At 36.4% G+C, this 24570-nt stretch overlaps 1 protein-coding gene across 1 annotated transcript in view; it reads right to left on the minus strand.

The window, feature by feature from the left end:
* Nucleotides 1–20743: 20743 nt before the first annotated feature.
* Nucleotides 20744–24570, minus strand: part of Kpna4 (karyopherin subunit alpha 4) — a 60640-nt gene continuing 56813 nt past the window's right edge. Inside the window, exons 16-17 of the mRNA XM_087186460.1 lie at nt 23862–23956; nt 20744–22736 (exon numbers count right to left, since the gene is read on the minus strand). Of these exons, the coding sequence (XP_087042586.1) occupies nt 22638–22736; nt 23862–23956 (194 nt within the window). The 3' untranslated portion in view covers nt 20744–22637. The remainder of the gene's footprint in view (nt 22737–23861; nt 23957–24570) is intronic.

A 24570-nucleotide genomic window follows, 5' to 3' on the forward strand; every position in this document is an offset into this window, starting at 1 on the left:
TATTTAAAATATAAATATAATAAAATAAATAATAAATATATAAAATGTAAATACAATTTATTAAAATTATATTTATACTCTACTGTAGTCTATTAAATATGCAATATCACTGTTTAAAAATGTACATATTGGGGTCGGGGATTTAGCTTAGTGGCGCCATGAGGTCAAGTTTGATCCCTGGTACAAAAAAAGAGTACATATTGAATGGATAAAGTGTGGTATTTAAACACAGTGGATTACTAGTCTGCCATAATGGATAAACTTGAGTCATTTGTAGGAAAATGGATGCACCTTACTCCCTATATGGAATGTAGTCATTAGGTACTGTAAACATGTATTAATAAAAAATAAAAATTGAAAAAAGTACATATCTTCATTTAAAAACTTTATTGCTAAAAAATGCTAGTGATCTTCTGAGCCTGCAGTAAATCATAATAGTTGCTGGTGGAGGTCTCACCTCGATGTTGATAGCTGCTGACTCATAAAGGTTAGGGTGGTTCTAGCAATTTCTTTTTTTTGGTACTGGGGATCGAACTTGGGACCTTGTGCTTGCAAGGCCAGCAGTGGCACCACTGAGCTAAATCCCTGGCCCAGCAATCTCTTAAAATAAGGAAACAATGAAATTTGCAGCATCAATTACCTCTTCCTTTCATGAGTGATTTCTCTGTACCATGAGATGCTGTTTGGTAGCATTTTACTGAGAGTCTCGCTATGTAGTTCAGGCCACTATGTAGCCCAGGCTGGCCTCAAACAATGTAGCGAAATATAATCAGTGTTGATAAAACAGCATTATTTGAAGAAGATGCCATCTCTGACTTTCATAGCTAGAGAGAAGTTAATGTCTGGCTTCAAAGGACAGCCCAACACTCTCATTAAAGGGATAGTGCAGCTGGTGACTCAATGCTGGAGCCATTCTGACAGTTCTAGGGCCCTTATGAATTATAAGTATATTCTGTCTGTGATCTAAAAATAGAACAAAAAAAGTATAGATGACAGCAATATGTTTATAACTTGGCTTACTGAATATTTTAAGGTCACTGCTGAGACTGCTCAGAAAAAATAGGATTCTTTTCAAAATATTCTGCTAATTGACAATGCACAGTTCATCCAAGAGCTCTGATGGAGATGTACAGTGAGATTAATATTGTTTTCAGGCCTGCTAACAACAACATCCATTCTGTACCCCATGGATCAAGGAGTAATTTTGATTTTCAAATCTTATTATTTAAAAAATACATTTCAAGCTGGACATGGTGGCACACACCTGTAATCCCAGCATTTGGGAGGCTGTGGTAGGAGGATTGCTGTGAGTTTGAGGCTTTTTTTATCCAAAATACTACAACTTTGTCCATATCAGCAACAAGACTGGTTCATTTTCTTACCATTTTTGTGTTCACTGGAGTAGCACTTTTAATATACTTCAAAGCTTTTTTTTTTTTTTTTCATTTACAACTTGCTGGAAAAATAGGCCTAGCTTTTGGCTTTTCTAACTTTTTTTTTCCCCAACACCTGGGATAGAACTCAGGACTTTGCGCTTGCAAAGCAGGCGTGTTGCCACTGAGCTAAATCCCCAGCCCCCAGCTTATCCAATTTTTGAACTGCGTTCTCACTAAGCTTAATAATTTCTAGCATTTATTTATTTATTCATTTTAAAATTTATTGTTACTGGGGATTGAATTCCTGAGGCCTCACACACACTAGGCAAACATTCTAACACTAATCTAACACTCCTATCCTTTTTATTTTACTTAGAGACAGGATCTTGGTAAGTTGTGCAGGTTGGTCTTGAACTTGCAATCCTCCTGCTTCAGCTTCTTGAGTATCTAGGATTACAAGCATGTCCCACCACATCTGGCTATTTCTAGATTTTGATTTATTGCAGAAGATATGCAATTCTTTCTTGCACTTGAACACTAAGAGTTTCACTTTATAACCATGATAGGCCTAACTTTAATATTGTGCCTTAGAAAATAGGCAAGCCCACGGAAAGGGAGAGAAACTAGGGAATAGCCACTTCGTGGAACAGTTAGAAAACACATCAATGAACTTCACTTAATTGGGCATGGTTTGTGGCACCCAAACAATTATTGTACATTAGTAAAATCAAAGATGACTTATCATAGAACACAATAACAGGCATAATAATGAGAAAAATTTTGAAATTTAAACTGTGAAAATTTTGAATTTTGAAAATGTGACCCAAGACATAAAGTGAGTACCTACTGTTGAAAAAATGGTGCCAACACACTTACTTAATGCAGGGCTGCCACAAACCTGCAATTTGTAAAAAAACAAAGTATCTGTGAAGCATGATAAAACAAAGTATGGCAGTTGTACACTGCTGAATTGCAATTAAGACATACCACAGTGTACAAGGAAAGTCAAGGATGACATGTCTTTTATGATAACAAACTAAAAAACAAAACTGGAATCAAATAAAATGTTCAACAATAGAAGAATTAGTAAATTGCGGTCTATTCATATGGTGAAATACTATATATCCATTAAACATCATATTGTAGAAGACATTTTGTGACTTGGGAAGTTGTTCATGATTGAAAAGAGCACAGGGGGGCGAGGCTTTAGTTCAATGGTTCCAGCACCTGCCTCGCAAGTGCAAGATCCTGAGTTCGATCCCCAGTACCAAAAAAAAAAAAAAAAAAAAAAGAAAAGAAAAGAAAAAGAAAAGAGCATGATATAAAAGTTGTATGTTGGGCCAGGGATTTAGCTCAGTGGTTTCACTGCCTGCTGCACAAGTGCAAGGACCCGAGTTCGATCCCCGGTACCAAAAAACAAAAAAGTCGTATGTGATCTAACATCAAGTTTGTTTTTAAAAATATACCCTATGGATATTAAAAAGACTGAAAATAAATGCACTATAATGGCAAGAGTAACACTTTTTGTTTGGTGGATGACAGATTTTTAAATTTTTCCATATTTCCAAATTTTATACAATAATATTAAATAAAAAACTAGCACAAATGCACATACATACACACTCATGATCTGAAGCAAAGGAAAAAACAGTAGAGCTAAAAGTGATCTCCAAAAAATTCCAGTTAAATATGGGGTTGGGACACATGTATCTTCTCCTCTTACAGTAATTTGTTGATATGTTGATATTTTGAAATGAAAATTACCACATAGAAGAGCAAAAAAGAATGAAACTTAGCAGTAAAGAGAACAGGTGAAGAGCTAGATCATTATATATTTGGCTCCTTAAATTTTTTTCCTCCCTACCCATTTATGCACATGAAATAATTGATATTTATCTTGAGGACAAAGAGTGAAAGGAAAATGAAGCCAATTACTTTTACCAAAAGAAAATGCTCTGCTTAGGAGAAGGAAGGCTTCCTTCCTTCCTTCCTTCTCATCCTAACATTTTGAGGTTCCCTATTTGATCATATTTTTATTAATTATTTTATTTTATTTTTGGTACCGGGGATTGAACTTGGGTCCTTGTGCTTGTGAGGCAAGCGGCAGAACCACTGAGCTAAATCCCCGGCCCTTTTGATCATATTTTTAAAGGAAGTCTGCAGTCAATAAGTTATACCCAAACCACATAGAATTTTCAGTCTTCTTAGTCTAAGGAGAAGCCTCTTGAGGAAAAAGATCAACAATCCAACTGCAAAGAAAACCCACACGAGTTTCTTGGAATAATTAACCTCGTCTTTCATCTATAAAGATTAACAGAATAGGGCCGGGGATTTAGCTCAGTGGTTCCACCGCCTGCCTCGCAAGCGGAAAAAAAGATTAACAGAATAATCACTGTATCTGTGAGGAAAATAAAGGGCAAGAAAGATAAGGACCAAGAGAGCCAAACAGTTGACCATAGATATAATTTGGGGAATAGGGAAAATTGTTTCTAATTAATATTTAGAGGGAGATTTAAAAAGCCAGTAACCTGGGTCGGGGATTTAGCTCAGCGGCACTGCACCTGCCTTGCAAGCACAAGGTCCTGAGTTCAATTGCCAGTACAAAAAAAAAGGCCAGTGACCCATAAAATAAGAAAAGAAGGGCCGGGGATTTAGCTCAGGGGTTTTGCCGCCTGCTGCGCAAGCACAAGGACCCGAGTTCGATCCCCGGTACCAAAAAAAAAAAAAAAGAATGCAATGAAATAGGAACATTTGTATAAAGGAATAAATGTAGCTCCTAAAAATTGCAAAATATGATTGCCAAATTTTAAAAAATTAATAATACTGATAAATAATGTAAAGAAGAAGTCTTCAGAATGTTGAACAAACAACCACATAGGGATGAAAAGTAGCTTCTAAGGTTCATCATTAGCCTGGTATGTAGCTCAATGGAGAGTGCTTGCCTAGCATGTCTGCAAGCCTGGGTTCGATCTCTAGAGCGCGCGCGCGCACACACACACACACACACACACACACACACACACACACGCAAAAGAGTTCATCATTCATGTTCCAAAAGAGAGGAGAGAAAATGGAGAACAAATGATCAGAAAACAGAACATTTCAAAGATTTATAGAAAGATGAGTCTGCCAAACATGAGAAATGAAGCAAGATCCATGCTAGATATATCATTATGAAGCTTCAGGAGGTCAAATATAAAGAGATCATAAAAAGAGGGGAAAGGCGCCTGCCTTGCAAGGTCCTGAGTTCAATTCCGGGTCCAAAAAAAAAAAAAAAGAAAAGAAAAGAAAATGAAAAAGAAAAAGAAAAGAGGGGAAAGGGAGATAAACAGACCACAAATGAGGGAATGAGAAGCCAATTGGCATAAGATTTATCATCAGTAATATTAGGTACCAAAAGACAATGACTATTTTCTGCAAGATTCTGAGAATTCTAGGTTTGAATATAAAATTCTATACGGGACAAATTAATGTGAAGATAAAATAAAGATGAAACTGGAAAGAAAAGTACTGCAATGAATGATTCCTGAGAAAGTTTTCTGAGGATGAATGTTTACAAAACAAAAGGAATATAAATAAGAAAACTGAAAAACATGGGTTTCCAAAAAAGAATTAATCCCAGAATGATAACTATGCAAAGATGTCATGCTGGAGCAGAATGTAGAAGCTTTTGGAAGAGATGTGTTGGGAAAAAATAGGCTGTGTTTTATGAACTGTAATATTGAGAAGCTGGATAAATTTGGAAATATGGTGAAAACCTTTTTTTTTTATTGGTGCACAATTAGAAACCTGAGAGAAAACACAGCTATACAAGATGATTCAAATGTGAAACAAATTGAAGTGTGGCAAAATTTTGAAGAATTAATAGAGTATAAAAATTTATTTGATCTTGCTGCTGAAAGTGGTACAGGGCTGCAATAATGGTTTTCTAGAGAAGCAAGTACAATCCTAACCCAAGAAGTGACTCTATAGTGAGAAAATATGCACACAACAACAATCCTTTTCATCACTTTTCAACTTTTACGATCAAGTCATAGTTAGGAGAGAGAAGGCAATCTTAGCTACAGAAGAAAATGAAAAAATTAAGATAATAGTATATCACAGCATTATTAATAACAACAAAAATGTGGAAACAACAAAAATATCTATCAACTGAAATGAAGGGACAAACAAAAAGTAGAAATATAGATAATGGAATATTATTTTCCAATGAAAAGAAATGAAGTCCTGACACAATTGTACACATTGATGAACCTCTCAAAAGCAGGCTAAGTTAAAGAAGCCAGTCACAAAATGCTACATATTATAGGGCTCTTTTTATATAAGGTACTCACAATGTCAAAGACGGCTAGCAGATAGGTGGTTGAGTAAGGCTGGAGTTGTGGGGCAATGGGGAATGACTGTTAATGGGTACAGAGTTTCTTCTTAGGGTAATGAAAATGTTCTAAAGATAGGTTATGGTGATGGTTGCACAACTGTGGATATACCAGAAACTACTAAATTATATATTCCAGGGCTGGAGATTTAGCTTAGTGGTTCCACTGCCTGCCTTGCAAGCACAAGGTCCCGAGTTCGATCCCTGGTACCCCCCAAAAACCAAAAAACTCAATTACATTGAATTATATTCTCCATATAGGTTAACTTCCTGGTGTGTAAGTTATATCTCACTAAAGCTGTTTTTTTAAAACTAATAAAAGGAGGTGAAAAATTGGGGCAGAGGTGAAAAGAAGAAAGAAAGTGATAATTCCCTTACATATCTTAGATAATGTTGAAAACTGATAGAACAAGAAATGGAGGATTAAACATCTCATTTCAAGTACAGGGGATGTATCTCAGCAGTAAAGTGCTTGCCTAGCCTGCACAAGACCCTGGGTTTGATCCCAGCACTCCTCAAGGTATAAAGGTAACCAATAGAAATATTTTAAAAATAACATCAAAAATTCAGGGCTGGGGATTTAGCTCAGTGGTTCTGGCACCTGCCTCACAAGCGCAAGGTCCCGAGTTGGATCCCCGCTACCAAAAAAAAAAAAAAAAAAAAAAAAATCAGAACTGGGCATGGTGGCATGTGCCTGTAATCCTAGCTACTTATGAGGCTGATGCAGGAGGACTGCAAGTCTGATGACAGCTTAGGAAACTGAGTGAGACTGTCTCAAAATAAAAATTTAAAAAGCTGAGGATATAGTTCGATGGCAGTGCATCCCTGGTTTTGATCCCCAGTACCAAGGGGAGGTGTCAAAGAATGAAACTGGGAAGTAGTATTAGTGAGCTAAACCCTTGTCTGTCATAAGTAGTATATTTTATTTAAAGTCAGTAAAAATTGAAACTAGAGATATATAATATTTATTTAAGATTTTGAATATAACCTCAATAACAATAAGAGGTAGTCAGTTGACTTTGAGAATGGAAGTGGGATGGAGAGAAAGACTAATATTTCATTAAAGGTCCTTTTGTACTATTTTTTTTCTTATTGTGGCCTGTAGTACTTTAATGAAAGCAAAACCAAAACAAAACAGACTATGATTATAAAATTAGGGAAATAAAGGAAAAATATAACGCTCTCAAATTATGCAACCTTACATAAAAATAAATATTTTTATGAAATATTTATGAAATAAATTTTGTGAAATATTTTTAATTGCTGATTGAATCCATGAAAGATACAGGACAAATACAAAAAGTCATGTCAAAAATACATATTATGGTCCATAAAGCCTTGAACACTGCCACCTTGTGGGAGCAAAAACCAAACTTTATGTAAAAATTATATATTTATATTATTCATGTGGTTCAAAATTCAAAAGTATTTTCTTAAACATCATGTGATAAAAGATTCTCCCCAATCTTGTAATTTACAAATCCAACTTACTTCTGTGGAGAATCCAATGTTAATAATTTCTTGAGTATATTCTCCCAGAGATATTTTAAGCATAATCAAGTAAATGCATATATACACATCCTTTTAAATACAAATGTTAAAATATCATATACAATTGTGCATTTTGATTTATTGGTCTCTTAATATTTTGGAGATTTTTTTCTATATCAATACATAAAAGGTCTTTTTATTTTGAAGATAGGTGTAAAATAACCCATTGTATGGATGTTGATTATGAAACACCTACTTTTTTTTTTTTTTTTTGGTACCAGGGATCAAACTTGGGACCTTGCGCTTGCAAGGCAGGCGCCAGAACCACTGAGCTAAATCCCCAGCCCAGAAACACCTACTTCTGGTAGTTCTGGTTTTTCCATTTTCTATATGATGTCACAATGAATAAATTTGCATGCATGTTATTTCACACATTTTGAGGATAGGTTTAAAAATAATTTTGATAGATTTTGTTAAATTTATTTCCACCAGGTGGACATGATGTTTTTCAGCAGACTGGGAAACCAAGGCAGGAGAATGCAAGTCCCAGCCCAGCCTGGGCTGTAGGAACTTAAGTGAGACCTTGTTCTAAAATAAATAAAAAAGACTGGGGATGTAGCTCAGTGCAAATTCTCAGTACCTCACAGGAGGGGAAGGGGTAGGCAGGGGAGGGGAGAGGAGAGGAGAGAGAAGGGAAGAACAACATTTCCCCTGGTGAGTTTGTACCAATCTGTTCTCCAAACAGCAAGGTATGAGAGCACTCTTTGCTCACACTAATGACATTTTGTTATCCAAACTCTTGATCTTTGTCAATCTACTAGACTACAAATTGTTTCTTGCCGTTTTAATTTGAATTTCATATATTATTGGGGAGATTGAAAGTTTTCAGATGTACAGACTGTATTAGTTTGCTAGGGTTATTGTAGCAAAACCTTGCAAATTTGGTGGCTTAAACAACAGAAAATTGTCACAGTTCTGGCGCCTAGAAGTCTGAGATTAAGGTATCTTGATCTTTCTGAGAGCTGTGGTTGTGTAACCACAATAATTTACACTTCCTCCAGCTTCTGATAGGTTGCTGACAATCGGTGGCTTTCCTTGGCTTGTAGAAAAATCACTCTGATTCCCGATTCCATCTTCACATTCTCCCTGTGTGTGTGTGTGTGTGTGTGTGTGTGTGTGTGTGTGTATGTGTTTCCAAATCTCTCCCTTTTCTAAGGATACCAGTCATATATAGGATTTGGACCCACTTTACTGATTTCATTTTCACTTGATCATCACTCTAAACATTATTTCCAAATAAAGTTACATTTTGAGGGTTAAAACTTCAGCATATGAATTTTAGAGGAACAGAAATCAACCCATAAGAGAGCCACTTATATGGTGTTAACTCTGTTTATATATTTTATCTAGTTTTGCATTGAGCCTCTTAGAACTGATTGGTAGGAATTTTCATATGTTAGAAAAATTGGCCTTTTGTATTAAATGATTAGAAATGTTTTTCTTGGGCTGGGTGTAGCTCAGTGGTAAAGTGCTTGCCTACTATACATGAGGTCCTGGGTTCAATCCTCAGCCACACACACACACACACACACACACACACACACACACATGCAATTTTCTCAGTTCTTCCTTCATGAAGATTTTCCTGCACAAATAATTTTTATTTTTTTATGTTAGGAAATTTATCAATTTCTTATTTCTAACTTCTGAGTTTTACATATGCCCAGAAAGATCTTTCCCTACTTTGCTGGTATATAACAATTATCCTAGGGTTTTCCACTAGTGCTTTTATAGATTTAGCTTTTTTTTGGGTACTGGGGACTTGGTGCTTGCAAAGCAGGTGGCAGAACTACTGAGCTAAATCCCCGCCCCGTGGTATTTTTTTTTTTTTTTTGGTACCCTGGATCGAACTCAGGTGCTTTCACTTGCAAGGCAGGTGACAGAACCACTGAGCTAAATCCCTGGCCCATGTTTTTGTTTTTTGAGACAGGGTCTTGCTATGTAGTTCAGGCTGGCCTTGAACTCAAACTATGTAGCTCAGGCTGGCCTCGAACTCACAGCGATCCTCCTGCCTCAGTCTCTTGAGTGCTGGAATTACAGGCACGCGCCAACCACACCCAGCTTTAGTGTTCATTTTTATCTTTATTCATTGGATTTCTTCCTGATATAAAGGTATGAGATATGACACCAACTTTCTTTCTGGATGTAGTCTGACTTTCACTACTAGTTCCTGAATAACTCATCTTTCCCCAGTTATTTGGGATGCTACCTCTATTATATAATATATCCCTACAATTGTTTGTGTCTACACAATTAAAAAACATGCCTCTAGGACTGAGGATGGAGCTCAGAACATAGTGCCTGCTTACCACATGTAAGGAAGGCTCTGGATTCAACCCCCAGTACACACACACACACACACACTCCAGCAAACTATTTATTGAGCCAATTCTATACTCTTTTAATTATTGATTTATATTTTAAAGTCTGACAAAGCTCTTTTTCAGAATTTTCATGAATATTCCTTTTCATTTTTTCTTTTTAAAAGTTCAACTTGGGAGAACTGACCTATTTATTAAGTCGCATTTAAGAAAATCATGTAACTTTTAATTTCAATCTCCAGTTGTGTTCAACAGAAGTATTTTAGTTATTTTGCTGTACAGAGTAACTCTGATTTTTCCTATTCCAGATTGTCATGTAAATGGAATCATATTGTATGAAATTTTTGAATCTGGCTTATTATAGCTAACATAATGCATGTGAATGCATTCATGTTGTATCAGCTTTTTACTGATAACTAATAACCCATTAGATGCATGTACTAGTTCATTCACTCACCAACTGAAAGAACTTTGTTTCCTGTTGGGATGATTATTATTATTAAGTAATGCAGCTGTAAGCATTCATAGACAGGTTTTCAGGTAGACAAAATTTTCATTTCACTCACGTAAATATCTTGGATTGGTATTGCTGGTTGCAGGATAAAGTGCATCCTTAATTTGATGAGAAATTGCAAAATTACTTTCCAAAGAGGTTGGGCCATTTTGCCTTCCCACTAGGAATGTATAAGAACTCCAGTTGCTCTGTGTCTCTGGCAGCACTTGGAATTGTCAACTTTAAAAATCTAAGCCATTCTAATGTAGATGCATAGTGGTAGCTCATAGTTTTTATTTGTATTTCTCTCATGATTAGTGACAATGAACATCATATGAAACATATGAAAAATACATTTGCCACCCACATATTGGCTCATATATGCTAGACAACTGCTCTACCGATGAGCTACATTGCCAGCCCTTTTTAAATTTTATTTTGCTAAGTTGCCTAGGCTATCCTAAAATTTATAGTCCTTCTGCCTCAGGCTCCTGAGTAGTTAGGATTATAGCTATGTGCCACCATGTCCAGCTTTCTGTGTGTGTAAAATTTTGTTCATTTTAAATTGGGTTGTTTTCTAGTTAGCACATTATGAGAATTTATATATTGAGATTACATTGAGGTTGGAGATGTAGCTCAGTGATAAGAGCACTTGCCTAGCATATGTGAGGACAGATCCCTAGCACTGTCAAAAAAAGGAAGAGGTGGGGAGGGAAGGGAGAGACAGAGACAATGAGACAGAGACAGAGAGGTTACATTGATTTCCTGCAGTAGTGTTTATTTTCTATCCTATTCTGGAACACTTCTTATGAAGTTATTCCTTGGATAAAACTTCTATTTTAAATTATTTTCATTTCTTCTACATGATACACTGCTGTGGAAGTGGCTTGTTGGAAGTGCTCTGAAGCAGCTGCATGTTAAGAGAGCAAGGCCAGAAAGCACAGTGGGAGCTGGTCCCCAAGGGCCACTGGGTTCTGGTGTTGAATTACAAAAATGGCTACCTAGAACCCAAAAGTGTCTTCCAGTCCCAATAGTCCTGTCTCATCACTACAGTGTTAAGGACAAAGCTTAACACTTTCTTGTGTAGTTCAGTTCTAGTGTCACAAAGTAGGGCAAAGAAGACTGGGTTTGGTGCTTTGAGACAATAAACTGATGATGGGAACACAGCTGAACATTTTTAGATTACTTCCTTTTTTCCATTTCAACTATGTACTGCACAATTCAGGATCTATCCTTAGCTCATGTCTAAAATCTTCCTAATTGGTTACCCTGTCCCTACTCATCTCCCTGAAATTTATCTTCAACAAAATTTATTTACAAGCCCAAATCGACAATGATACTCTCCAACTGAAGATTCCTAAGAAGTAGGAGGTCCTACTTCTTCCCAGAGACTATCCTAAAAATTATTCTCCCCTGAGCTGGGGCAAAATGTCAATCCTCTTTTCTCTCATAAATCCATGTATCTATTAAACGATATGTGCACTTCATTCCAGGCAATATGTTATATGCTTCCTGCTATGATCTAGTAGTGGGAAATTTTAACTGTAAATTTGAATGTGCTCTAATGAAAAAGAATGGCATTCTATGTTTCTGTTTTATCAGGACCTCACACCTGCTGAGCAAGAATTTTACTGAGCTACACACCCAGATCAACATTTTCTTTTTTGCAGTGCTGGAGTATTGAGAACTTTTAATAAAGGAATTGTATAAAAAGTGGCTGAAAAACCAGGGCACTGGAAACACAGAGGAGTGTAATGTGTATGAGAAATAGCTACAGGAGGAGGCAGAGAGCATGGCTGTTAATTAACAATTTTGTCAATACTTCCCTGAAGAAATTCTTTTTATTTTGGTACCGGGGATTGAACTCAGGACCTTGCACTAGCAAGGCAGGCAGCAGCACCACTGAGCTAAATCCCCAGACCAGGAATTCATTTTTTATTTTCTGAGACAGGGTCCAGGCTAACCTGGAATTCATGATCCTCCTGCCTCAGCTTCCCAAGTTCTGGGATTACAAGCATACACTACCACATCTAGCAATAATTATTATTATTATTTTTTTTGGTACTGGGGATTGAACTCAGGACCTTGCTCTTGTGAGGCAGGCTCAGGAACCACTAAGCTAAATGCCCGGCCCAATACTTATTTTTTAAAGGAAGGTGATAATAGTACTGTAGTTATGCTAAACAAATCTTAAAATTTTATAGAGGTATATAATGAAATGTTAGAGATTGGATTCAAAATAATCCAAAGGAGATAGGAAAGGTGGGTGGGAGAGATAAAACGTTTCACTATGTGTTGATGATGGTTGAAACTGGGTAATACCTACAGAATCCTCCCACTCCCAACTTTGCACATGCTTAAGATTCTGAATAAAGTTTTTAAAAAGATCTTTTTATCCTAAGAGCAGTGAGAAGATGTGAAAAGTAGAAATGCTAGCACCTCAGACTTGACTTTGGAAAGATTTTTCTGCATTCATAATCAAATTGGAAAGGGCTAGAATGGCTTGAGGTTATCTTAATAGAATTTTGCAATGGTTCAAGAAAAGACATGGTAGTCACACTAAGAAAGTAGAAATGGAATTAAGTGAATGGATGCAAGAGGCATTCTTGAGAACATTGTGTGGGGGGGTGACATTCCTGGAGACAGGGAACAATGCAAGAGGATCATGTTTGAGGGAAGGAGAGGAAGACCATTGGCTTGTGTTTGGACAAGTTGAATTATGGTTGCTTTTCAAACATCTACGTGGGAATTCCAAGAAGGGAGTAATGGAGATTTCAGAAAAGCCAATACTCAACTGGGGGTTAGTGGTATGTCATAATCATTGAAATGTATTCATTTTATTTTTGTATAGAATAAAGGGAGTTTAGTGTGAAAAGAGAATCTTAGGCTGAGATGTAACAACAAGGGAGAAGGATGTACTAGAAAAAAAAGACAAAATATTGGGTAAATTTCTGGGGGCAGAGGGAGGTGGCTGTAGTCAGAGGATATAGTGTGAAAAATTAGAATGGTCAAGTCTCTTAATGTTTCTGAGTTATAATAATCATTAACTACTTAACTTAATGATACACGTGGGATTTTTCAAGAGCTTTATAGAATGATGGGGCAAATTAAAGACTGAAATGGGTTGAGGTGAATAGGATTTCAGCAATTGAAGAAAACAAGCAAACTTGTAAGAGCTTTGCCTGTGATAGTTAAGAGGAAGAGGGGGTAGGAACTGGAAAGGCAGAGTTCAGCTTTCTTCAGTTGAAAATATCTTAAGCATGTTTAAATGTTAAGGGAAGGATCAGATTGAAAGGGAATAGATGGATATGAGAAGACCTGTATGAAGAAGCAGCAGGAGATAAAAATTAAGACAGGGTTGCCTTATTTTTGAGGAAAAGATACATCTAATGGAACAGGAACAGGGTAAGTGCTATCTCAGGTTTCTAGGCAGGAAGTGAGCTGAAGACGTTTTCTATGCTCTCCTCACTGAAATAGGAAAGATTATTTACTAACAGTGAAGTGAATGCAGGGAATTAGAGATCTGAAAAAATGGAAGTCTGAATAGTTGAAGTCTGAAGATGGAGATAATGAATTTAGAAATACAGTATTAAGTCAAATTTTTTGGGTGTTTCATCAAATACATAGTTGTAAAGTAGTGGAATTTAACCTCAGTTAGCATGTATTTATCACTGCTTTTACTTGCTCATTTATCCACTAATGACTGTGTTCCTCCCAGTAAACTCAATTGACAGAAAGTACATTTTAATTGGCTTTGTTTCCCTAAATTTCTGTCTTTTTTTTTTTTTTTTTTTTTGGTACCGGAGATCGTCTAAACTCCTGTTTTAATTCCAATTCAATGTGGGTCATATGGGTCTTCAAATATTGACAAATGTAGAAATGAATAAAACTTCTATATTTACTTGCAGTAAACTTTAAAGGAAACTTACTTTAGATGCTACGTTTACTGTGTACCTAGGATTAGTCTACATGCTTTACTGAACACATTTAAGCCATAGAATAACCCACTGAGGTAGGTACTACTGATTCATTTTCTTCACATGGAGAAACTTAAGTACACAAAGGTGAAATAACTTTATAAGGTCCCACAGGAGTTAAGTGGCAGAGCCAAGATTTGAAGCCAGCTCAAAGGGTCACTGTATGACTTGCAATAAGGCCTCTCCAACCACCAAGAGTAAAAGAATGGATAAATACCATAGTGATTATATTGCTTAGAATGGGATTAAATAAAACTGAAGAGGGCGTTTCGTATGTTACTTTCAATTATCTCCAGAAACTAGAATGTGTAATTGCTATTCAGGTAGAAGAAAACTTACACAATTATGTGGTTATCTAAATCAATGAACACTGCAACATGAATAAACCAAAGCACACTGCTTATTTCATACTGTAGCTGACTGACCAAAACAATGTAACTTATCTTTATGGTTTGCATATTTTTTGTAGAATCATTAGTATAATCATTTCAATAAATGATGTATTTCCATAAAATGAACTGTATCAGGAGTATTAGGGAGCTTTATGTTATCTCTGCTTCATAGTTTCTAAAACTGTTAGAGAACATATACAGACCTATTTCCACATTTTATGGATGTTAGATACTCGGATCTGATGGGGTAAAATATCAAAAGTGAGGAAAAATAAGGTGCATTAATCTGAGGGCAGTGTTTTTTTTTACTAGTGCACATTTGGACTATATAATACTTATATTCATTTTGAAGAATTGGTACATGTTTACAGCACGTCTTGACCATTTTTTTACTTTTTTGGTACCAGGGATTGAACTCGGGTCCTTGCACTTGTGCAGCAGTCAGCGAAACCACTGAGCTAAATCCCCAGCCCTAAGGTGCATTAATCTGCAAGTAATTCCTACTGAAGGTCTTCTAAACTTCAGATGCAATGAGGAAAATTTCAAATTGAAAACAAGACTTATGGTAGTCACTACAATCAGTTCATCTGAGAAGTTGCATTATTATCACAAACGTTTATTGAGTGCCCATAGAACTCACTGCACCTTTATGGTGTTTACAGAGCTTTGCTTATATGCTGACCTTGCCCTTCAAGGAGCTTACAATCTAGTGGAGAGAAAGACGGAGAAACGCAGTGTGGTAGTGCAATGAGTGAACAGACATTAGAGACGGAAAAATATTCCATAAATGTAAAAGATATCCTGCAAAACAAGGTTTATGGGGATGGCATAGTCTTAGATATATTCCTTATTTCTTGGGAGATATCTAGAATATTCAAGGGACTTATGAAGTTGAGAAAAACCAGGACGAAAACAAGACACTTTCTGCTACCTCTTTCTTGGCTCCCTGCAGCTGGGAGAATGAAGATGGGACAGTTAATGGGGAAACAAACTTTGCAGTACTTTTTGCATGTCTGGATGGACTGACTAGGACAAAGCTACTATTTAGGTAACCTGCTGTGGATAATCCTAAACTAGTTCAAAGGGGGGAAAAGATAAGTTTCTTTGCACCATTCTGAGTACACCTATAAAGCTTAAACTAAAATGTTAAGATAACCTAAACCATCCATTATGTTAAAGATAACTGGTCTGGATACAATAGAGACATGGGAGAATTCCTAGTTACACAGGCAGTGCACCTTGAACACCCCACTGGGGGGTGTTACATTTGTGCAGAATACACCTTTTATGGAGGCAGCACACTGGCAGATCCAAAAGGAAATGACTAGACAGAAAACACCCAGCATAGGTAGTTTTCTTTTCTTTTGTTGAGACGAGGTCTCACTGCGTAGTCCAGGCTGGCCTTAAATTCACTGTGTAGCCCAGGCTGGCCTCAAACTCATGCCTCCTGCCTCAGCCTCCCAAGTGCTGGGATTACACACATGTGCCAACATGCCCAGATATAGGTAAGTTTTATGTTGAGGCGAATGGGTGGCCAATCCTTAAGGAAGAAGATGTTGATACTGTGGGAGAGTATTTTGATTCCACCCCCAATTATGAGTTAAAATGTTTAAGAGAACTCCCTCTTTAGCCAAGTCTAAGAGCTGGGTTGTATTATTGTTCCTAAAGAGTAAAAAGGAGGGCTGGGGATGTAGCTCAGTGGTAGAATGAGTCCTTAGTATGCAAAAAGCCAGTAATATTTTAATTATTTTGTTTTTCTAAACTCCTGGCTTATCCACTACCCCAATGTGGGTTCTCAAATATCATCAAATGTAGAAATGAATAAGCTTTCTGCCTTTACTTGCAGCAAACCTTAAAGGGCAATTCCCCTTAGACAATACACACCTTGTACCTAGGGTTATTCTGTGTGTACACACACATACACAGAGGCAACTATGTAAAAAGGATGTGCCAAGGGTGGCTCACAGGTTCAAAACTTAAAAGCACAATGGAGAGGACAGGACACTGAGGGCATTATCTGGAAGGAAACGAGATCAAGTGGAGCACAAAAGCATGTAAGATTATTGGAGTGTCCCCCGACCCCTGCACTGGGGATTGAACCCAGTGCCTTCACTCTGAGCTACATCCCTAGCCCTTTGAGGCAGGGTCTTGCTAAGTCACCCAGACTGGGCTTGAACTTGTGATTCTCCTGGAGTGCTGAGATTCCATACCAATGGTGATTACTTGCTTTAAAAACAGGTTGGAGGAAATCGGGTAAAATTAGAGAGTAACTATAGTCAAGGATAATCAGTCAGCTATTGCTATGGTCTGATTTGGGTTCAGTGCTACCCAGTACTTCATGTGTTGTAATTTCTCTGAGGTATTAAGAGGGTGGAAACTTAATCTGACTATAGTGTTTGCTGGGGCAGTGATATGAGAATGCTTAGGGTTTAACAGATAAGGTCACTAGAATTGAGCGCTTATGACTAAATTCCTGTCTCTCTGTAAGAGGGAGAGACTAGATGGACACACACACACACACACACACAACTTACACACTTCCTGTCTTTTGCCATGTGATGCTCCATCACCAGATGTGGCACCTTGACCTTGGGCCAGAACTCTTGAACCAAAATAAACTTCTTTTAAAACTTATCCAGTCTGAGGTATTCAATTATCAACAGCAGCAACACCAACAACAAAACAGAGTAACACAGTTGCACACATCAGAAGTAAAATATGGTCAAGGAAAAGCAGGATTCATGTCTGGAGAGTAAAAGAAAGATATAAGTGGATGAGATAATAAAATATCTTTACAAAGAATAAAATTGGAAGAACTGTTTGGAAAAGTTAAGTACTTGGAGTAAGCACCATAGATACAAGACATAACATCTGTGGAGAAGGCAGAAATTGGGGCAAAAAGAATGTAAGTGATAAAGGAATTCTGCAGTCCTATGGCAGGAGGTAGGTCAGAAAGACCCTGTAGCAACATTTACTTTTCCTCACACTTAGCTGCTCTTACACAGTGGTAGTTTTCAAATTTTTACATCTTTCTTAAGTTGCACTATGGAGCCAGACGTGGTAGCACGTCTGTAGTCCCAGCTCCTTGGGAGGCTGAGGTAGACACTTGAGGTAGTTGGAGGCCAGCTTGGGCAACACAGACACCTTCTCCCCCTCAAAAGCCCTATAGCTATCAATGTGTATCTTAGTTTGACTTAGACATTTATACAGCAACTTTTTAATAATTTCAAAATTTTATTATTTTTTGAGACAGGGCCTCATTATGCAGTCCAGGCTGGCTTCAACTCAAAATCTTCCAATCTCAGCGGGATTACAGATGTGTGCTCCATGCACAATCTTACTACTGTATTTTTAAAACTTTTTTTTGGTGGTGCTTATGATCGAACTGAAGGTCTCATGCATGCTAGACAAGTACTCTGAGTTATGTTCCCATCCTTAAAAAAAGTTTACTAATGTATTTAAATTTATTTTTTTCTTTAAATGTTCAAAATGTCAGGCACAGATTTTGTTAGTATTTTAATACTGTATCAGGTATCTCGGTAAAAACTCCTCCCCTCCATCCTGTTAAACTACTGGCTTCCACTTAATGAATTCGGCCCACATGAGTAAGTAGTCAAGAAGTAAAACAGGTATAAGAATACTTGTATCTAGGCCTTCAAAATAATCAACGGTAATTCTAGTTCAAATTAAGTAACTAAACTCAGGTAACTGCCTTTGACTAAAGGTAAATAAGCCTGTTTATATTCAAGATAGGAAAAGCTGCATAAACCATTTTGTGCACTGGTTCACAAATTTAAATAAATTTCAGTTAGTTTTAGAACAGTAACTGGAAGCACTGCATGGTATAGAAATAGAGCTCTTACCTGGCCCTTAATAGCTGTGTGACCTTGGGCAAATCACCTTGACCACTCAATCATTTGAAAAGGAGGGATGGGACAGATCATTTATACTCAATCTATAGACTGCCACAAATCCCTTAATAAAATTTTATGGAAACTGTGTATACACATTCCACCCCCTGCCTCCCCTACTGGGGATCACTCAGGACCTTGCACTTACCAGGCAGGCACGGTGCCACTGAGCTACATCCCCGGCCCTTGTACATGCACTTTTGGAGGGAAGCTGGTCCAGTTTTCATTAGGTTCTCACAGGTGACCTTGATCCAAAAATGAGCTTGCACTATGAGGAAATCACTTCTAAACTGCTCCAGTTCTACTTACGTTCCCTCACGTCAGAATACTAGCAGTTCCCGAGTCCCTAGTATATATACCCTGTATAGCACCCTTCCTTGAATGTGCACAAGATCTGTGAATATAATGAATATAACTGGGGCCGGGGATTTAGCTCAGTGGTTTTGCCACCCGCTGCGCAAGCACAAGGACCAGAGTTCAATCCCTGCTACAAAAAAAAAAAAAAAAAAAAAAGGAATATAACTAAGACCTGTGATCAGACTGGAATGAAGGTAAAGGTGAAGGGATTTTACAGGTATAATTAAGGTACCTATTTAGTTTGGTATTGGGTTAATCAAAAGGGAAATTATCCTGGGGATGAAGGACCTGAACTATTCAGCTAAACCCTTTAAAAGGGTTTGGGCCATCCCTGAGATCAGAAATTCTCCTGTTAGCCTTGAAAAAGCAAGCTGATATGAGTTCTACAGCTACAAGGAAATGTATTCTCCCATACAGGCATGAAGATTCCCAGATTCCAATGAGACTGCAGCTCTGGCTGACACCTTGATTGTAGTTTTGTTAGGCCCGAGCAGAGGATCTAGCTAAGCTGTTACTGAACTCTTGACTCACAGAAACAGAAATAACAAATATATGTCACGTTTGAGGTAATTTCCTATACAGCAACTAGTCTTAAAGCCAAAACTTAAATTTTTGCAACCTTTTTGTTTTGAGACAGACTCGCTATGAAGTTCAGGTTGGCCTTGAACTGTGTAGCACAGGCTAGCCTCAAATTTAATGGCAATCTTCCTGCTTCAGCCTCCTGAGTGCTGGGATTACAGGCATGTACCACCAAGTCAGGGTAATTTCTGTAACTTTTTTGAGGGATGAGGCAATAAAAAATTGGAAAATGGTCTCCCATATATTACATCAATGTTACAATAAACTCACTCATTTTACAAGGCAGTTATACCTTTAAAGAAACATACAAAAATCTATGAATTGCAGTCAAGGCAAGATTAAGTGATATCCCCCATTCCCAACCTCTTCCAGATGTACTTTTAATGACTGGTTGATAGCTTCACCCACAGGCAATACTCCGGATCTGGTCCAGAGCAATGTGGAAAGTACTAGTTCCAGTATATCACACAATTACTTAAGTTTTTGAAAATCAGAAACGTTTTTTGATACCAGGGATCGAACTGATGACCTTGTGCTTGCCAGACAGGCATGGTGCCATTGAGCTAAATCTCCAGCCCCAGAAACAGTATTTTAATGTTATATTTTAGATTAGAACTTCTCACACACCTTAATAATCTTATGTTCATAGCACTTGAGAAGCACTCAGGGCTCAAAAATGGCAGTTTAAGATATGAAAAGTCAGGAATATTTAGCTTATTACTCCATTATTTTCCTCATCAGATGTAAAGGCTTGTGTTAAAAATGAATCCATTTCCTAGATCACTAAAGAATTAAAAAAAAAGTTGTTTAAATCAGTTAATGGAGGCAAACTGTACTGAAACAATTTCATATATATAAAAAAGCCTATTTTAGAATTAGAAAATCAATGCCCTATAGGAGCAGGTAGCCCTTGTACTTAGAGATGTTAATATGAATCCTATTTAAATATAAGTATCCTATAAAATAATTTGGCCTACTACAAGCTCATTGGCTTACTCTGCACCACACTGTACAGAAAAAGAGGAATTAGGCAAATAGGAACTTTTCAGTAATTACAGCCTTCTGTAAATCATGCTTTGTATGCAATGTATTACTTGGAGCCATATGTTGAAGTTACATTGATATTTAAGATATGGCTCAAGTTGCCTCTCTTAAGTTGATTTGGCTGGACAGTGAAGGAAGGCTAAAACCTTGGTTTGAACAGGGAGAATGCTCAAGTAGAGATGGTGTCAACCAAACCAATTCAGTAGGACGAAATACTTACATATATTTTTACTGAAATTACAGACCTTATGAAATTGTTTGTTGGTTCTAGGTAAAAGCTTAAGAAAAAATAAGTTAATAGAAGCCACTGAGTTATACTCTAACTTAACAGTAACTTAAAAAAAAATCCACACATCACACACACACCCCATGTAAAACATTGCTTTAAGTTTTAATGTTTATTTCCCCAAGACAGCCTAGCCTGCACTCTACTTGGATAAATTTTACAAGCTAGTTTTCTGCTGCTTCTAGTTTTAAACTTTAACCATGTTTCTGATGACAAGGAATGCTGCAAAAATACTCTAGTTCAACAAAGAGTTATGATCACAAAATAATTTTTATCCATTCTACAGTGTTTCAGAATTACCAGTTGATTTTTAAACACAAAGTAGATATAGATGCTAATGGTGGCTAATCCGGTATGTTTCTTATAGCAAACTGTTGTTCATGCAACACTTGTGCTCAAAGGGGAAGGCACAGGATTTCCTACAATGAGCCACCTTATAAAGAGTTTTTATTTTTACAAATTAATTTATGTCACATTTAATTTAGTGTGCATAACCTCAAAACTGAGGCATTATTCCAATTTATAAAAAACACTTGCATAACTTTTATGCAAGTTTTAAAAATACAAAGTTTTCTCCCTAAAGTGGCTCAAAATAGATTGTTCATGGCTGCCTACATCTAAGATAAAAAGATTCTAAAACAACTGAACAGATTAGGTATATTATTAAAGTTGTTCAAACCATTACTTGATTTGTACATGTACTCAAACCTCTTCATCGGTCTTTATTCAGCAGTACATATGCACCAAATTCCATTTTAGAAGTTTCCATATCATTTTCATAGAAAACAAAGTTTGAAAACAAGTAACATTTAAACACAGCACGGTATTCTATCACAACTGAAACTTTTTCTTCTTCTTTACAGGACTCAACAAAATCTAAAAATGAGCTATGCTGTAGATTTATCTCATGCAAAGATCTTTATGTTATCTCTGAAAATGAAAAGGATGGCCTTTTAAGCACATTTTACTGTTTTATACTATTATGGCAACTTGTGTACTGCAACACAGTCTATTTTGAGGGAAATTTATGATTTTTTTCATGCAAAAATCTACACAAATTAGTTTTGATGATATGGAAAGCTTTTCATAGCATCAAACATTCATCTGGTGCAAATGCACAGGGAAACCTTCCTGAAGTTTTCTGACTTGAGAAGCAACTAAAAAAGCCATACTAGGTAAAGTAAATAAAACTAAAACTAAAAAAAAACGGGGGGGGGGGGTAGGGAGGGAGAGAAGGAAAACAGAAAACACAGGCTGCAGAGTAAACCAATGTCTGCTGCTAAACCGGTCTTTGTTTTCATGTCCAGTGTACATTAACACCTGTGATCTCATTTTGATGATTTACTAGGTTTGTTATCAGCCCCCTGAAGGCGAATCAAGCTTGCATGCGTTCACATACAGCACCACAACCACACTCTCGTACACAGTCACTCCAGGACTAGGAGTCTGCTTCATTAGTGAAGAGCCCTAGATTTGAAAGATGAACCTGGCTCTATCACTGAGCCAGACATTCATTCAATATTGTCCATTCACACACTGCTTCATAGCAAGGCCTGGGCTCATTTCCTTGACTTATATGGGCATTCTATTCTCTTTTATGCTTACAAGGCTTGAAGATGACAGTACTTCACTTTCCCCTCAATTGATACAGAGTAAGTCAATGTTCCTTCTCAGGCACTGAAGATCTGTGACCTGTAGCCCTTTTTACTTTGAACCTAAATAAGCATCCATGTAAAGTTTTCATTACATTTTGCCACTCATTCTCACTCGCACCCACTCGCCATCTTGATCTCATTTGGGCATTTTCGGTGATTCCAAATGAAATCTTCACATTTTCTTTCCCGATTTAATGCAGCAGCAGATCCCATGAGCCAAGCTTGATGGATCAAACCTCTTTATATATATGTATATATATACATATATATATATATATATATCTCAGTGCTGCATTGTACCTAACTTCCACAACATCTTTCTAAAACTGGAACCCTTCTGTTGGTACATTGGCAGATGAATTGAAACCAAATGTTCCACCTTGAATTGCCTCTGGAACAATGCTAGGATCTTCATCAATCTAGGGAAAAAGAGAAGAATGTGATGATTAACTTCATGTATACATAAATAGCATTATAGTAATACTCTCAGTATCCTTTGAGAAAGGATAAGAAAGCTCTAGATGATGTCAACAATGTACCATCATCATTTAGAAAGTTGAAACACTTTGTAAAATCTTTTTAAGAGACAACTAAACAAGAGAAGAGAATATGCAAGATAGAAATATTCCAAAGAATGAAGTAGTAGTATTAAAGTGGAGATGATCTCATATCCCATACTAAGAAAGAGCACACACTAGTACTCACTACAATTTTTCTGATAACTAGGAAAGTAAGTGTAATCTTTAATCTTTTTTGTTTGTTCTGGAGATTGAATCGGGGGCCTTGTACATGCTAAGCACATACTCTACCACTGAGCTATACTACTATCCTCCAGTTAATCTTTTAACAGTAAGTGGAAACAAATGATACAAAACAGTAAAAACAGTAAAATTATAGCTCTACTAATTTTTTTTTGAAACTCCACATAATTACAAACCTAAAGCACATTATGTTTTAAGGAGCAGTTGCTTTTAGATTTTCCAAACAGGTAATATAAAAGGAATTCTTTAATTTCAATGACACATACAGTAACAATCTAAAGATATTTTGTATATTGTACCTTATACTGTATAGTGCCTTATCTTTTTAATTACTTTCATTTTATATTTGTTTTGATCACCAAATAAAAATAACATGACAACATATGCAAATGTGGACTGACTACTGTCATAAAGGATTTATTACAGGATATGCTATATCACTGTTCTTTAAATTTATAAATGTTATGCTAGTATCAATCTAAAAACATAAGAACTATAAAGAACTCAAGTAAAAATAAGCCTGACTTATCCAGTTAAAAAAATTCCTCAGCATTTGTTACTATAGCTAAAACATCCTCAAAGGATTTAAAAATACTGAAATATTTATGCTATCAAAGCAAGTGACATTGGTTTGGAAAGTGACTGTCCATACAATGAGTGAGTGACCAACACATATCTAATTTAATTTTACCATAAAAGAAATATGTATATAACTTAGCTTACGATTTCATCCAAACTTATGTTTATACATAAAACTAAGAAAACTACAAAAATATTAAATACATCATCTGAAGAGAAGAACTGATCAATGATCTCATAGGCCAATTTGTAGATGTCTTCGTTTTCATGATTTTGAAGTTGTTCAATTTTCTCCAGTCCTGAAAGAAATTTTATGAAGTGAAATAATGGTAGTGTTTAAAAAGAGCAGTGACAAATTATAATAATCTTGAAACATATAATATAATTTCTGCATTGCACCAATTTTGGATTAGAATTTTTGGGAATCTATTCTATAGGTGAATCATAAATATAAAAAGATTTAATACCAAAGTATAGTATATTTGTCCTAAAAAGACTATCTGAGTATCTAACAATATATAAATGTATCATAGTACAGGTATCTATTAAGCACAATCATATGCAACCAATATTTATAAAGATATGTAAAATCGTTTTGTTAAAAAAGCAAAACTTTCCTAAGTGCTAGCATTTGGCAAATTTTCCTAGTGAGCAAGTAATGAAACAGAAATTGAAGATACTGACAATTAATAAATATGATGCCTAAGACATGTTAAGTGTACTAAAAAAAATGATCAAGATCAACCACAGTATTTCAGGAGAAAAGGGAATTTTTCCCGTAAACCCCGAGGAGTTTATTAAATTATAGTCAAAAACACTAAAAAACCTTACATAGTTGCTGATATACAAACTGGGTCTTGTTCTACTTTATGGGAATAATTTTAGGACCTCTGAAATAGTGTTCCTTCAGGAG

The sequence above is a fragment of the Heterocephalus glaber genome, unplaced genomic scaffold, assembly GCF_053883595.1.
Source record: "Heterocephalus glaber isolate CG9 unplaced genomic scaffold, H.glaber_assembly_v1.0 deba00001504, whole genome shotgun sequence".
Lineage (NCBI taxonomy): Eukaryota > Metazoa > Chordata > Mammalia > Rodentia > Bathyergidae > Heterocephalus > Heterocephalus glaber.